Source organism: Mus caroli, unplaced genomic scaffold, assembly GCF_978045245.1.
Source record: "Mus caroli unplaced genomic scaffold, Mus_caroli_1 scaffold_20, whole genome shotgun sequence".
Taxonomy (NCBI): Eukaryota; Metazoa; Chordata; class Mammalia; order Rodentia; family Muridae; genus Mus; species Mus caroli.
Genome location: NW_028227275.1, coordinates 13987165 through 14002445, shown reverse-complemented (window position 1 = coordinate 14002445; position 15281 = coordinate 13987165). Strand labels below are relative to the sequence as shown.

Below are 15281 nucleotides of genomic sequence, written 5' to 3'. Positions count from 1 at the left end.
CTGGGCAGCTCATTTCTGTTATCTGCCCTGACTGACCCCCAGAAGCCTTGCCAAGAAGACATATTATAAAATGTGAAACACAGGTCCTTGGCCTGAACCGAGGCTCACCTCTGCCTTCTGTCCGCCTCGAAAGCTGATCCCGTCAGAAATGCAGGACTGGAATTCAGCAATGGTGTAGTATTCTACCTCAACAGAAGGGGGCTCTGGCGGCTTTGGCAGCTGGAACCCCTAGAGCAGAAACAATCAGAATCTATCACTTATGCTCCAGGCCTGACCCGCAGGAGGTGGCAGCCAGGGTTCACATAACACTCGTTAGATACCTCATTAGTTTCTTCCCAAGGTAGAAAAAGTCAGAAGAATAATTCTAACAAAGCGAGGAGAGCACCATTTCATAAGTCTACGGGGTGGGTCCTAAACCAAGCGAGCAGCTGATACAGAAGAGGGTGAGAGAGCCGACTGTAGAAGTATAGGGGACAGCTGGTTGGGGGAGGAGTCTGTGGGAGGGGGTCAGCACCTTGGTACCCTTAACAGAATGCCATTGCAGCAGACAGGCAGATTACCCCAGGGCTCTTATGAGCCTTCCTGATGCTGGCACACAGCTTTTCTCCTAGTGCCCTTCCAGGACACTTAGAACTGACCTATTATCTGTGAACCCCATTTTGTGTTTTTAGAACAGCCATCTGCTGTGCACCTACTGGGTGCTGCTCTGAGGCAGCCGGTATAAGCTGCACGGACAGCCAGCCTGGTGGGCTGTAACCACAACAGGACATACTCGGGAAGCTGAGCTGTTTGGATCCCTCTGAGTAAGGGGATGGGAGAAAGACGGTTTAGGGGTGGGTACATGTGGTTCAGTCAGCTGTCCCTGCCCATGTGCTTACTGACGTACAGCCACACGTGGAAGCTGGCACAACTAGCCGGGCGCACTTCATCCCCTCCTGGACCCTGACAGGGTGGGATTCAGCCGAGTCTAACTGGAACCAGCATCCGTGCCTCGGCGAGCTAGCATTTGTTAAGTGTGGAAGGAATGACTCTGTTCTTGCCAAAGTCAAGTCTGCCTGAAAATAATTAGCTGGGGCTCAAAGAAAGGGGAGAGATGGAGAATTCATTGTTCAGTTGCAAAAACTCAGAGGAGAGAGAGAGAGAGAGAGAGAGAGAGAGAGAAATTTTGCTGGGATGAGGTCACAAAATACTCATGGCTATAGGCCACATCTTCTGATATATGGAGGGCCTTAACTCCCATGGATGGGCAAATGCCACTGGAGTAGCATGCAGCCAGGTATGACTTAGGGATTCGTCCCATGTAGAGTACCAGATAACACCACCTAATATCCAGGAGTTCACATAGGAAAGGAACACCTGGCTTCTGGCAGACCCAGGAGGTGGCCATACTCTTCTTCCCTATCAGAGAAGGAAACTGAGAACTTTGGAGGGTGGGTGACTTACAAAGGGTCTTTCTTTGTTCCTACATCAGAAATGGACTCTATACCAGGCTACGGATGGTACCTCCAAGACCTCGTGCATGCTAGGCAAGCACACTACTACTGAGCTATATCCTAGCTCGGAAGCTTGTCTTCCAACTGCACCACACTGCCCTCTGCCCTACTCCCCGACCCCGTAACAGGTCTCTGTTCCAGGACTCTCAGCTTGTCACCAACATTGCTGTCCCCCAAGCTCCCTGCCTGAGAGTGTGGTTACCAGTCACCCACTCATGAGACAGGGACTTCAGCAGTGTCAGCCCTCCATGAGCCAGGTCTGGCAAGTCACTCTCCTTCCTGATAGGTAAGTACTAGTCTGCCCTGTACCCTCTAGGCTGTGGAGCCTACCACACTCACTGGGCAATACTCAGAAAGCTGGAAGGCTTCTGAGCTAATGTGGCCAGAAGCCCCACTTCAAGGCCCTGGCAATGCCCCACTGGACACTCTTGCTGGCCAGTCTAAATGTTTATGTCTGCCAGTGTAGTGGCTGGGATGGATTTATTTAGCCTTGGAGTGCAGTGCTTCTCTGATTATAAACTGTCTAGCTATGCTCCAGGAAGCCCTGGGATCTGCAGGCTTCTGACCCTGTCCCCTACAAAGATGAAAACCCAATAGGACCCTACAACCCCCTGGGTCACAGGCTCTGCTTCAAAGGTAGCAGTGAGGGATCTGGGAGTAATCCCAGAGAATGAATGGAGAGACAGTCCACATACCAGGCTGGATTCTCTGCGCGGGGGAGGTCTTGTCCTCAGATTTGGGGAGCCTGAAAGGAGAGCAGCAGCTTTAAGAATCCTAACGGGCAGCAGCAGCACCCACACCCGCCTTCCCTGGGTGGGATCCACTCACGTCCTTGAAACTTGATGCTTTGGTCCCATAGTTATGAAAGACCCTGTGTTCTAAGTCACCAGGAGTGAGGAGACCTTTAAGCCACTCTAGGGGTGGAAGGATCCACCCCCTCCCCCCAAAATGATATGTACACCAATCTACAGATACTGCAGGGAGTTTTCATGGTAAAGGCCGTATGGATTTATCAAATTTTCAGTAGAAGCAGGAACCACATCTATTTTTTGCTCACTAGTCCTAAGTCCTCTGAAGGGAGCACAAGGCAAGAGACAAAGGTCTTCCCTGATAAAGATTTTCCCAAGCACCAGAGAGCTAACAATAAAATTAAGAGATAAATATTAAAAAAAAAAAAAACCTAACCAAACCACAAAACCCAAAACAGCATTCCCCCTGATTGTTGGCAAAACAGAAACTGCCCCACACCCCATAATACCAAAGGTGCTGCTAGGCCACAGGTGTGTTTGGAGGCACAGGCACACAGGCTTTAGTAATAGGCTGTGTCTGCAGGTGGGGGATGGGCACATGTGCCACAGTGGTAGGAAGCCAGCTCTCTCCTTTCACCTGCGCGTTGAGTCCCAGGACCAATTTAGATCAGGCTTGAGTGGCAAGCACCTTTGAGCGTCAGGCCTTCATGGCACCCTCTTCCACATCTTACATTCCGCAGGGCGAGCCTGCACAGAGGACCACAGACTTGGAGCTCATGGGTTTATAAAATCAGCTATATGCCAATCACCTAGATAAGATGCCACTTCTTGCTCTTGGGGATCTGTCCCTCTGCTAAAGAGCCATCCGTGGTTCTTTCTTAGGGAGAGGGAGGCCAGCAGCCTGCTCCCTCCTGCAGTATATCTTCAGAGCTGCAGCTTGCGGGGACACAGCCTCTCTCTGGGGCCTCTTCAACTCTTGTGACCATCAAAGGCACAGATGTGGACAGAACCCAGACTGTCGGTCAGGGTGGAAAAGCCACGAAGGTCCGGGGTAGCCGCTTGGGTTCCCCTCACCCATGCCTACCCACTCTGTAGCTCTTTGGGAGGAACTGGGGCCTTCAAATGCTTACTGATCTGGGCCCTCTGAGGGGCGATCCTGGCCACGGCTGGGGAGCCCTGGGCTAGCTTGGATGTGGTCCTCTCGGGAATGGCCAAGGCGCTGCCATTGGAGGCGTTGCAGAGGATCGGTAAGCTGATCTCCTTCTTGGTGATGGGGGCCTCGGATCCCTCGCCTTCAGCCGGAGCCTCCTTATCCCCAGATGCCTTCTTGTTGAGAAGGTTGCTGATCTCCATAATGTTCCCTATGATCTCCACCGGACCTGCCAGGTTCTTCTTCCGGGTCGGCAGGTCATCCTTGGCCTTCTTCAGGTAGGACGCTGGTGCCCAACCCTCTTTGCCGAGGTACCTGTGAGAGGAAGGGGGCACACCATCATTAAAACCCTCATTTCTGGTTTCCCCCTTCTACTCCCAGGTCTGTCTCCATCTGATCCTGCCTAGCAGAAGGCTCTGCTAGAGGTTTGGTTGTTCTGCTGTTGCCGAGGAAACCAGAGCTGGGGGGTCAGATGCTGGAAACAGAGCGACTGCTCTCAGACAGATGCAGGATCCTAACACTAGGGTTCTTGTAAATGTTGTTCTGCCCAATAGGTAGCCCTGGTGATGGCCCAAGGGTAGCTCTAGAGAAAAGAAGTTACGAGTGGATGTCGTATGTCCAGTCACATCCCTATAGAAGCAGAAGTGTGACCTGAGAGGAAAGGGGCAAGCACGGGTGAGAATCCTCGATGCGCTATCTTGCCCAACTTTCTTCTGTAGGAAACAGGGATGCAGCTGCTAAAACGGATCCAGAGGGTCAGACCCAGAAGGCCGTAAGATGGTTCAGCATAGTGGCACATGCCTAAAATCCCAGCAGTCAGAAGGCTGAGGCAGGAGGATTGGAAGTTATAGGCCAAATCTGGAAACCAACTACTTTGGGATTGGATTTGAGGCCCTCGCAATAGAAGGAGGTTCGTGCCTGGCATGGAAAACCCGCTCGTAGGCCCAGAGGGGACCTACGATTGTTGTCTTGCTGAGTCCATGGTTCTTAGCCTTCCTAATGCTGCAACCCTTTAGTACAGTTCCTCATGTTGTGCTGACCCCCGAGCATAAAGTTATTTCTGTTGCGACTTCATAACTGGAATTGTTACTGTTATGAATTATCTGAAATCTCTGTGGTTTTGATGGTCTTAGGTGACCCCTGTTGAAAGGATCATTTGATCCCCAAAGAGTCGAACCCACAAATCGAGAACCGCTGTGCTAAACGGACGAGGGTGTCGAGCTTCCCTCTTAATATCTATTTTTATAGACATACATTGGTGCTACCCTCAACCTCAGACCAGAAAAACTTCTCTCTGTGGTGGTCAGCACGTAGTGCAGAGACTGGTTTCAACCTTCTTAATGCTAAGAATAATTGACTACTGACTATTCTGCCACAAATAGATATCTGTGTCACCCCCTTCCACAAAAGGCTCTCAGGGAACATCATGAAACAGGGGGTGGAGAGACTGTAAGAGCCAGAGGGGGGAGGTACGCCAGGAAATGCTGTTTTCTGGACGCGACAAGGCTACTGCACTAACCATGAACTCACAGTGGCTGGTTACCTGTATAAGATCAGGACAACGAGATCAATAAACATTATAGCACTAATTGAACCCAGCGGGAGGGAGAGGACATGAAGGGAAGAAGGGGAAGTGTTGAGGGTGACTGAAGAGAGTAGAGAGGGAGAGCTGGGTTGGATATGGTCAAATATAGTTTACATGTACAAAGGTGTCAAAGATTTTTTTTTTTCGAGACAGGGTTTCTCTGCATAGCCCTGGCTGTCCTGGAACTCACTTTGTAGACCAGGCTGGCCTCGAACTCAGAAATCCACCTGCCTCTGCCTCCCAAATGCTGGGATTAAAGGCGCATGCCACCACACCCAGCGGTGTCAAAGATTTAAAAAAAAAGAAATTCTATTTTTTTAATTTGAAGCTCTAGGTCGGCCTGGGCTAAAGAGTATGCCTCTATCTCAATAAAGAAGAGAGGCAGGGTTTAAGCCTTAGCACCGCACAAGCAGGCAGGGGCACACACCTGTGATCCCAGCACTCTGGAGGTGGAGGCAGGGGAATCAGAAGTTCAGGGCCATCTACATCAGCTACATGGGCTAGTCTGGATATAAGAGACTTGTGTCAAAACAAAGCAACATTAAAAAATAAATAAAGAGTGGGGTAGGAGAGGTGGCCATGGCCTAATGGGGGAGGGCCTGGGCGTTGCCAGACAGACAGCAGACAGGTCAAGTTCACAGGGTGAGTCCACACATGTAACCTTTTAATACTGTGGCTTTAAAAAAAAATAAAGTATTTGATAGGTGAGTTGCAGACAATTAGGAAAAACCGGGTAAGATGTAGCTTCTCAACACACAATAAGAAGAAGGAACAAAGAAAGAGCCAGGCATGGTGGCTTATGCCCATACTCACTAGTTGGGAGGCTGAGGCAGGAGGATTGCCTTAAGTCACACCAGCTTAGGTTACACAGGGAGTACCAGGCCAACTGGGACTATATACAAGACTTTGTTTTGTTTTGTTTTTTAAAAAGTCATATTTATATAATCTTAAAAAAAACATTTATTTATTTATTTTAGGCATATGAGTACACCACCATTGCTCTCTTTTGACACACCAGAAGAGGGCACCAGACCCCATTACAGATGGTTGTGAGTCACCACGTGGTTGCTAGCAATTGAACTCAGGACCTCTGGAAGAGCAGTCGGTGCTCTTAACTGCTGAGCCATCTCTCCAGCCCCATATTTATATAATCTTGAGGGTTGAAAAAGCCTTTTTGTCTGTGTAGCCCTGGCTCTCCTGGAACTTGCTCTATAGAGCAGGCTGGCCTCGAGCTCACAGAGATCTACCTGCCTCTGCCGCTGGAGTGCTAGGCTTATGGCAAGTGCCACCACTGCGGTAGAAAAAGCCTTTCTAACTGGGGCTACAAATAACAAACGCATAAACCCAGATGAAAGCACATGACTGGGTAAAACTCAGACCATCGTTACGGCAAGACCAAACCAACCCAAGAGCTCATAAACCAAAGGCCAATCACAGGGCCAACTTAAGTCCTGGTGATCCCTTGATGCTTAAAACAACTTCCCCCTCTTCCTCCACATGGTATCAAGCCTTCACCCAAATCGGCAGGGAGCTTGCTTCTGGGCCTAGCACTGGCTGGCCAGTGCTTCTGACTCTAGGTCGCAATGTCCCCATTTGCTCTCTGGGACACAGCTGGCTCTTTAGAAATGGCTCTCACAGACCATATGCCTGACAACCCCCTTTCCAATGTGACCTTGATCTTGGGCATGTGTCAGGTAGGAGAAAGGCAACAGAGAGGTCCAGACCGGAGGTGGCTCCTCACAGCCATGACACTGGGAGGTACACACAGGTGTGCACAGCTTACATGTTCCTTGGAAGGCAGACATTACTGAACTGAGGCTGGCTCCTGGAATGTGATGGGTAGAACTTGAAGCATAGAATGTCAAGGGTGGAGAGAAGCAGTGAGAATGATCTTTCTGTGGCAGTAGCTAAGACTCAGAAAGGCAAGGCAGTTGTCAGAGGGCCTGAGGGAGAGTGTGCCACACCAGGCCCAGAGCCTGGGGTTCTTGAGGCTCTGAAAAAGACCTTGCTGGTATCTTGTCACATGACAGTGGCAGAGGAAATGGGTAGGGACTGTAGGGTAATAGTCAGGTGCACATAGGGCCCAGGGTGTCCCATTCCACAGTCCTCTGTGTTCCACATGCTGTATCGATAAAGCTATGTCTCCGGCTTTGTGTTACAGGATACAGCAGGCAGAGCGACGAAGGCATCAGGGGTGGCTCTGTGTCTGGGCACAACTTCCTCACAGCTGTTCCTCAGCTCTGTAGTAGGACTGGCTCCAGAGAGAAGCAGGCCGCAGAGGGAATGTGTAGGAGTGTGTGTGTGTGTGTGTGTGTGTGTGTGTATGTGTGTGTCTAAGGCTGGGGGAGGAAAAGAAAGACAGGAAATGAGGATCAACACACAGCTTGGAATGTTGGGAAATAGCAGTGTTTTAAGGAGGTATCTGGCAGGCTTCTTAAGGTAGAACGGGATCACCGGGGTCCTTTTCAACTGAAGTCCCCACTGGCTAAAAAGGACCAAGCTAGAGGGACAGTAGCTGACTAGAAGTAGCCCAAATTGACACTATTCGTTATCTTAAAACAAACACACAGACAGACAGACAGACAGACAGACAGACAGACAGACAGAAAACCCTAAAATATAAAAGGCAGCTGTGGTGCTCACTCCTAGGCAAACACACGCAGACCACCAGCTGGCTGCTAGATCTATCTGCGGGCCTTTCCACATGAGGCCTGGGGGCTGATGGAATTGCACTTGGTTCCAGCTTCCAATGCTTAGAGAGCACAGAAGACCAGGGGGTGGCTGCTTTGAATAACATATGTGTGTGCACAGTCCCGTGCCACATGACAGGTTAGAAAGGGACATGTCAGTCCTCCAGACTGACAGGCACCAGGGCGAAGGTGATGGGGGCATCAGTTCACACTAAGGCTCAGTTACCTGCGTCCTCTCTTGCAGCACAGACTAACTTTAAGACCATCTCACTCTGCTGTGCTTTTAGCCACTGCTGCATGAGAACTCACACTGATGGATCACAGGGTGTTATGGCGCTGGCCTGCTGGAAAGGGACCACGGTGACTCTGAGGCAGCTGGCCCCGTAGCTCACACAGGGGACTGTTTCTGTTAGCTGGGTTGCAAGCAGAGGAGACAGGAGCTGAGCAGATTCTCTACAGCTGGATTGCTCCAAAGGAACTTTCTGATCACAAATCCACTTTAAGGCAGGTCCAGGGTTGGTAACGGCAGAACGAGACCCACAGACTTTCACTTGCAACACTACTCTAGACACAAATGGATCTCTCGGCTGAGAAGAGTGACAAGGCTCCGGGAAAGACACTGAGAGAAGGAAGAGACCTCACTTGGAGCCCAGCCTTGAGTCCAGCCCTAGAGATACAATGGCCCTACACACACCAGGAACATGGATGCCAGAGGTCTGTGTCCAGAGCCTTGACTGTTGTGAGCCACAGAGGCAGCCTGCTGGGTCTTAGAAGGGCCTGTGGAGGCTGGTGTTTCAGGTCATCTCAGTGGAGGAGCAGGCCAGGCAGCCAAGATGGAGGCAGGAAAGAAAACTCAGATGTGCTGCACTCTTGGCTGTGCATAGGAAGGGGATTGCAGACTGCCTCTGAGCTGAGCCAGCTCCTAGGCCCTACTGGCTGGGGCTCAGCCTCTGCCTTCAGGTCCTAGGAGACAGTCAGTGAGCCAGCCGAGCAGAGCTGGCACGCAGTTGTCTTTGGAATCTACCTGCCCATCAGCTAGCTACCTTGCACTGAACTCTTGCCCAGGAACCAGGCACCTACCTGATGTACCACCAGCCTTCCAGGTTCTTTCGAATCACCTCCACGGTGACACCCTTCTCGAAGCCGATCTCGTCTTTGCTCTGGCTGGTGTAGGGCTGCACAGTGACATACTTCTCTTCTGTGAGTTGGGGGCGTGAGTGAGAAAGCACAGTTAATTTGAGGCTGTGGGCAGATTCTTGTCTCCCATTCCCCTCTGCCCTGGCTAAGCCTTGCTCAGCCACGTACTAACTCGCCCTGGGCCAGCATTGGCTTCTCCAGAGAAGAGGAAGCAGGACTCAGAGAGCAGAAGAGGAGTCACTGGGTTAGGGGTTGCTGCTGTTCCCAGGATAAGCCAAAGCTAGGCAGAGTTCTGGGGCGCCAGCAAAGCCTCAGGCAGCGTGAAAGCAGATCCCCCAGACAGGGTGTTGGGGTCCCAGTGTTTGGAGGAATCTGCTTCTCCTAGGCTCTAAGTCAAGAAATTGAGACCAATGCTAGGTGTATCCTGGATGCCTTGGGAACCCTAGCAGGTCCCTCCTCGGAACACGTCATGTTCCATCTACGCTCCACACTCTGGATTCCAGCCCTGCAAACCTCTTAAATTCTCTGTCTGACTTCCAGATGAAGGCTTCCAGGAATACCTTCACTGAGCAGCTCAGCTCCGTTAACAGCAGACCATGGCATTTACCCTAGCGTGTTCCACGGAGCAAGCTCTACAGGAGTGGTTGTGGGGTTTGCTACGGTGTGTGCGATTGTCAAGAGCCCCCCCCCACAAGCCCCCCCCCCCCCAGAGCCATGTGTTCTATTCCCCCTGTGTGTCTTCAGGTCACCTCCAAGTTTCCCCATAGCACTGGAGTCTTCTTGGAAAGAACTTGGTAGGCAGGCTGAGCAGCAGGCATCCCTGGGCCTCCCTAAAGGCCTTTGTTCAGGCTTCCAGGTCTGCTGAGGTCCACTCCTGTCCACATGAAGCCCTATGGTAGACCTGCAACTGACTAGGTGAGGCCACCCATCTCTTCTAAGACTGTCCATTGGATGGCCTGGGGCCCAAGGAAGAGCATGGTGCACCCTCCCCCATTGGTTATCTGGAGGTGCTCTTGGGAGGACTGTACTGGCTGCTTCCAGGAGGTCACAATGGTACCCAGCACACAACAGTAGGGACGGTTACAGTTGAATACTGGACTCTCTCCATGAGGAAGGCAGGGATGAGCAGGGACTGAGGGAGGAGCTTGCTTGGGAGCTCAAAATAGCAGGAGTCTGGCCTCAAAGCCGCCTCCTGCTCCTGGCTCCCAGCTGGACCTTGTTGGACAGCCTGCCTCAACCTCTGGGTCGCTGTGGGGAGTTAGGAGAGAGCTACTGCATCAAAACCCTGCTCATTCTCCCGTGCATTATTGGGGTGCTGTCTGTAGCCCTTTCCTGGGGATTAGCATCTCTCTCTGATAGAGGCCACTGTCCTGCCAGGTTGTAGGGTGGACCCAATGGACCACAGGCCATGCTTGAAAAACTGCCCCAAAGCAAAAGGTGGGTGAGGGCACGGGAGGCTGCACAGCTCTTTGTCAGACTCTCTTACTGTGGCCTTTCTCAGCAGCAGCTAAGGAGGGCTCTGCTTGGAGCCTGCAGATTCCATCCCGGCCCTGCCCAGGAGTGCTGCCAACACTGCCTGAGAACCTACCCCGCCAGATTCTGACTAGGGTCCTGGAGAAGTTCCACAGGCTCCAGGCCAACGCTCTACTCTCCTGCCTGCTCCATTTTCCAGTGGGGCACGGTAAACCCTGGCCTAGGCAGTGGCTATCGGGACAGTGCCAGGTCTGGGAATCCAGGGCCCGAGGGCGAGGCAAGGCGAGGCGAGGCCTGGGCTCCACATTTTGCCTTTGTTCGGCCAGGCTATTTTTAAAAGCCTGTGGTTCGAGCAGGAAGCGATCAGGAAAGTTTTCCTAGGCAAGGTTGCTTTTGAAGAGAAAAATGACAGCCCTTCTTAGGGGAAGATTAGAGGAGCCCTGCCCTGCTCCATGGCTGAGAACAGGGCCCTGACCATGTGTTCAGCCTTGTGGATGCCAAGCCTGGCCACAGCAGCCTTTTAAGTGTGTGTGTGGTGACAGAGTCCATGGCCAGTCACTTGGGGCAGGGTGCACAACCATGGATATTGGTTCTGGCGAGTGAAGCTGATTGCAAAAGACCCCATACTTGAGGCACTGGGAATGTCATGCCTTCCCAGTTAAAATGCTAATCAGCAGAGAGGCTCATTCGACATCGATCACTGTGGGATTCCAGAGGAAAGCCCAATCCTGCTTCCTAATAGGGCAAGACAGACCACCTGTCCTTGATTGTCCCTTTGGACTGGTGGTTTTCAGCTCTGGCTGGGGAGACAGAGATGTCTACCTCAGGTTGACACAGGTGACTTGGGTCTTGGGCCACTCATCTTATAAGTGAGTTGTCCTCCTTACAGAGACCAGTCCCTACTTCTAGTCCTGGCCATAGACTCTATGGTCTAGAGAGAATTGTCTAGAGAAGAGAATGTTCAGACACGTGTAAAACGGTCTCTATAGGTAGCTAGGCTGCAGTTGGGTTGGGTCTCTGGAAGAGACACCCCTTTAAGAGACAAGGCTGAGGGAAGAGTGAGGTGGCTAAGGTCTGGTCAGGGCTCCTGTGTTCTATGATCGTATGCACAGATGATGGCAGGCTTACCCTGCTGAGTGAAGGCCGGCCAGGAGGCCGGCGGGCGGGGAGGTGGGGGAGGTGGACAGCCTGTCCCAGTTGGGGAGGCAGGGGCTGGAAGCCCTGCAGTTTCCAAACCGCAGAAGCCTCCTCTTTCCAAACACTTTCCCCTCTGTCAGCAGTCTCTCTGCTCCCCTTCCGGCCTCTCCAACCCCTCCAACCCCTCCACAGAGAGGCCTCCGGTTCCAGAAGCCTGGCCAGCTGAGGGACAGGGATCGGAGGTCCCGGAAGTTCTGACTTTTCTTTTACTCATGGCCCCTGTTGGGTTTCCAGCTGCTGCTCGCTGTGGGGGCGCATGCCAGTCAGCTCTCCATGAGCCCTCTTTAGCTGCCTGATATAACTGAATACAGTTCACAGGGCTGGGGCCGGGAAGTGTGTGACAATGAAGTGAGGCTGTGGCTTGTCTTTGTTCAAGTACAGGTGACTGCAGACTTATGATTACTTAGGGATCTGCATGCACTGTTTTGTCTGATTCTACCACGTCTTCATAGTATGGAAGGTCATGGACGAGTGTCAATTGTGGGAATTGTGGCTATATGCTGATGTGTCGGGGAGAGTTAGTTGTACGAGAAATCCATCCGTGACTATAGCACTCAGCTACGTGTAGCAGAGCTTGTTAGATGGCACTTCTGGAATCACTGTCTCTGAGTGGCGCACGGCTAGGGTGGTGGTTGGATTTGGCTATGATGCAGTGCTAGCCACACCTGTAGCCTTCAGGCCTTGTGTGGGCCTGTTTCTGGTCTCTGTGTGCATCTGTGTGGTCATGCAGGCAAGAGCATGTCTGGGACTCAGTGAGTGATTGGATGCAGAACAGGTTGAACCTTTGTCCTCCTTATGGGATTTATTTGTCTTTGCCACTAGAGTTGGGGGGGGGCGGGTTCAACCCTACCCTCTTGGCAGAGTGGTCCCCTACTGCCTCACTTTTGGGTGGCCTTTGTTGGCAGTGTGGCCTGATGCTGCTTCTCCAACTCAGTACCCCTGCATCAGCCCCCAGGGTCCACACTAAGCCCTGCCTCTGGACAAGCTGGGTTCTTTATGGCCAACACTGAGTCAGCTATTGGCTGGGGCCACCCTGGAGTGCAGACATTCTATAGCCCGATTCTTAGGGGAGGCACTGAAATACACTGTCATCTGGGAACGAGCTTTGGGTGGTGAGTCATAGGTAGCCCTGTTCTCCACAGAGGCCTGTGTGCACTATACACCCGTCCCGGCTTCTAGCTGTACTGTCACCACAAGGAACACACAATATGCTCTACTCCCTGGGGGGCTGGGGGTGGGCAGAAAAGACTGACCACCCAGCATGAAGGTCTGTACATGTTTAGGGGTACATCCAGAGGCTATCCCTCCTGTCCCTCCCCTCCTTCCACAAGTTCCTGGATGTTGGGAAGGATCTGAGCCAAACAGACCTGACTCAGCAAATGGCAGCTTCCCAGTCAGCCCAGGGCCTCCCTGGAGCCCTTGACTGAGCTCCTCCTGAGAGCCTATGGGCCAGAGCTCCTGCTGAGGGACGGCCCGTAGTCAAGTGTTGGTTGGAAAATGCTCTGGAGCCATGATAGGTTTGGCTCCTGTGCTCTTCTAGGTTTTAGTGGAGCTGCTGAAGGGGGACTGGAGGCTGGTACCACAGCTGACGAGAGCGTTGGGGCTGAGGGACTCTTTCATAGTGGAAGGAATAATAAAGGACAGAAGATGGGACCCTGGCAGGAGCAGGAAGCTTTGATCTCTCTAACATGCAGGACCCGGGGCAGGGGTGGCTTTCCTTTGAGGTCCAGGACTTTCCTCACACCTCTCTTCCCTTCCAAGGAACATATAAACTCATCGCAAGTCACATATCCCCAGTGCCCAGGGCACCAGCAAGCCAGAGCCACCCCTAGTGCCACATCAATTCCCAAGCAAGGCTCTGTCCCCAATCTGCGCTGCAGTGAATGAGAAATAAATCTTGCCAGATCTGGGTGAGTCAGGAGACCATAGGCAGAGAGCAGAGCAGGCAAAGGAGAGGGTGTTAGTGAGAGACAGGCAGCTGCGGGAGGAGAGGCAGGCGCCCGTGGTCACCTCGGCTGTGCTGCCTGTTGACCATCCCGCCCAGGGTCCACCGGCGATCCAGGCGCCGCAGGTGTGCCTTGCGTCTCTTGGACACTGCCGTGAGAGATGGTGATGGTGCCCACGGCCCACACGAACCAAACCGGTGGAGAGAATGGAGATGAGGATGAGAGGGGATGGGGAAGGGGAGGAGAGAGGGGTTGTGTGTATGAGCTGCCGGGCTACCGTTGACTGGACTGAACCGGATCTAGAAGCGGACTAAAGGACCTTGGGTCCTCCCCCTTAGAGATTGGAAGACTCTTAATTGCAGCTCCAAGAGATCCCCCTGGGTTCTGGACAGTTTGCTGTCTACTCACCAGGCACGACTGTTAACTTGCTGCCATGGCCAGGCGCCATGTAAAGAAAGGAAGGGTGCCCAGGGAGAAACAGGAGGGCCCTTCCTTGCTGGGTCAGCGCTCTCCCCACTGGGTTAATTTATATGTTTGTCTGCCAGGGAAGGTTTGCTGAATGAGATGCACACGGGCAGATGCTACAGGCAAGACTGTCCTACTATGTTATCCTTTTATGTGCATCTGATGATAACGACCACAACCATCCAGCTTCAAGTCTGCTTGGCCTCCCCGTGACTCCCCGCGCCCTGCCCCCTGCAGATGAGCCCTGAGCCCTGGCTCTCCACGCTCTGCCTTCCTATGTGACTGCCAAAGGAATGGACACTAGCTAGAGACCAGGGCCCCAGAGGGCCAGCTTGCCTCACTTTCTAGCACCAAAGGAAGATGCCGGACAGCCTAGTTCTGGGGAGGGCGGCTGGCTGGTAGAGCGGGTAAAAGAAACACTGTCCACACATCCGTGGGCCAAAATCCAATAAAACCTCCGGAAATATCTGCTTGCCCTGTGAGGAGAGCAGCCGTGCATCCTGCTTTTCCTTTCCTCTTCTTTATTACAAGTTTTATTTCATTTTTTATTTTATGTGTGTGCGTATGTATGTATGTATGTATGTATGATGCATGCATGTCCACTGATGGCAGTGGAGGACATCAGATCCCCTGAAACTGGGGTTTGAGATGGTTGTGAGCTGCCATGTCCTCTGCAAGAACAGGCAGTGTTCTCAACCACAGAGGCATCTCTCTGGCCCTGCAACCTGCTTCTTGGCAACAGGCTAGGAGTGTGGGCTGCAGCCCGGACACACTCCCAGCTCCTCTGCCACTGCCCTAGGAAGGCTCCGCAGATCTAAAATGTGGCCAGTGTGCTGGCACCCAGGTCCTACCCGAAGCGTGCAGAGCGGCCGCACGCTTGGTGCACACATACACTCATGCACACAGCTCTGAACACAGATGTTGCCTTGGCTGTCCCCTAATTCTTAATTCATCAGGGTCTTCCGCAACCTGTCTGTAGCTTCAGCTGTCTTGACACAACTCAGAGTCATGTGAGGGATTAGGGATTAGTCAATTAGGGATTGCTTCTGTAGCCATCATGGGGGTCTCTGTCTCTCTCTGTCTCTCTCTCTGTCTCTGTCTCTCTCCCTCTTTCCCCTCCCTTCCTCCCCTCTCACCCCTCTCTCTGTTATTTAAGACAAGGTTTCACTGTGTAGCCCTGGCTGTCCTGGAACTCACTCTGTAGACCAGGCTAAGCTTGAATTCACAGAGATAGGTCTGCCTCTACCTCCCAAATACTCATATTAAGGGCATGTGCTACCTACCACGGCCCAGCTATGAGGCATTTTCTTGACTGTTAGTTGATGTAATGTAGACGGGGCTAGCCTACTGTGGCCAGTATCATCCCTAGGCAGGGGAATTCCTGGGCTGTTTAAGA

The 15281-nt window shown here is 52.4% G+C and overlaps 1 protein-coding gene across 7 annotated transcripts in view; it reads right to left on the bottom strand.

Moving 5' to 3' along the window:
* Sh3pxd2a (SH3 and PX domains 2A) overlaps positions 1–15281 on the bottom strand; it is a 202969-nt gene that overhangs the window by 9654 nt on the left and 178034 nt on the right. For 5 of the 7 annotated variants that reach the window (XM_021151843.3, XM_029472596.2, XM_085833854.1 and 2 more), the window contains 5 exons: positions 13485–13568; positions 8748–8865; positions 3373–3707; positions 2189–2238; positions 109–228 (listed from right to left, as the gene is read on the bottom strand). In XM_021151843.3, coding sequence (XP_021007502.1) covers positions 109–228; positions 2189–2238; positions 3373–3707; positions 8748–8865; positions 13485–13568 — 707 coding nt within the window. The remainder of the gene's footprint in view (positions 1–108; positions 229–2188; positions 2239–3372; positions 3708–8747; positions 8866–13484; positions 13569–15281) is intronic. The other 2 variants (XM_029472597.2, XM_085833856.1) reach the window with 1 other exon arrangement.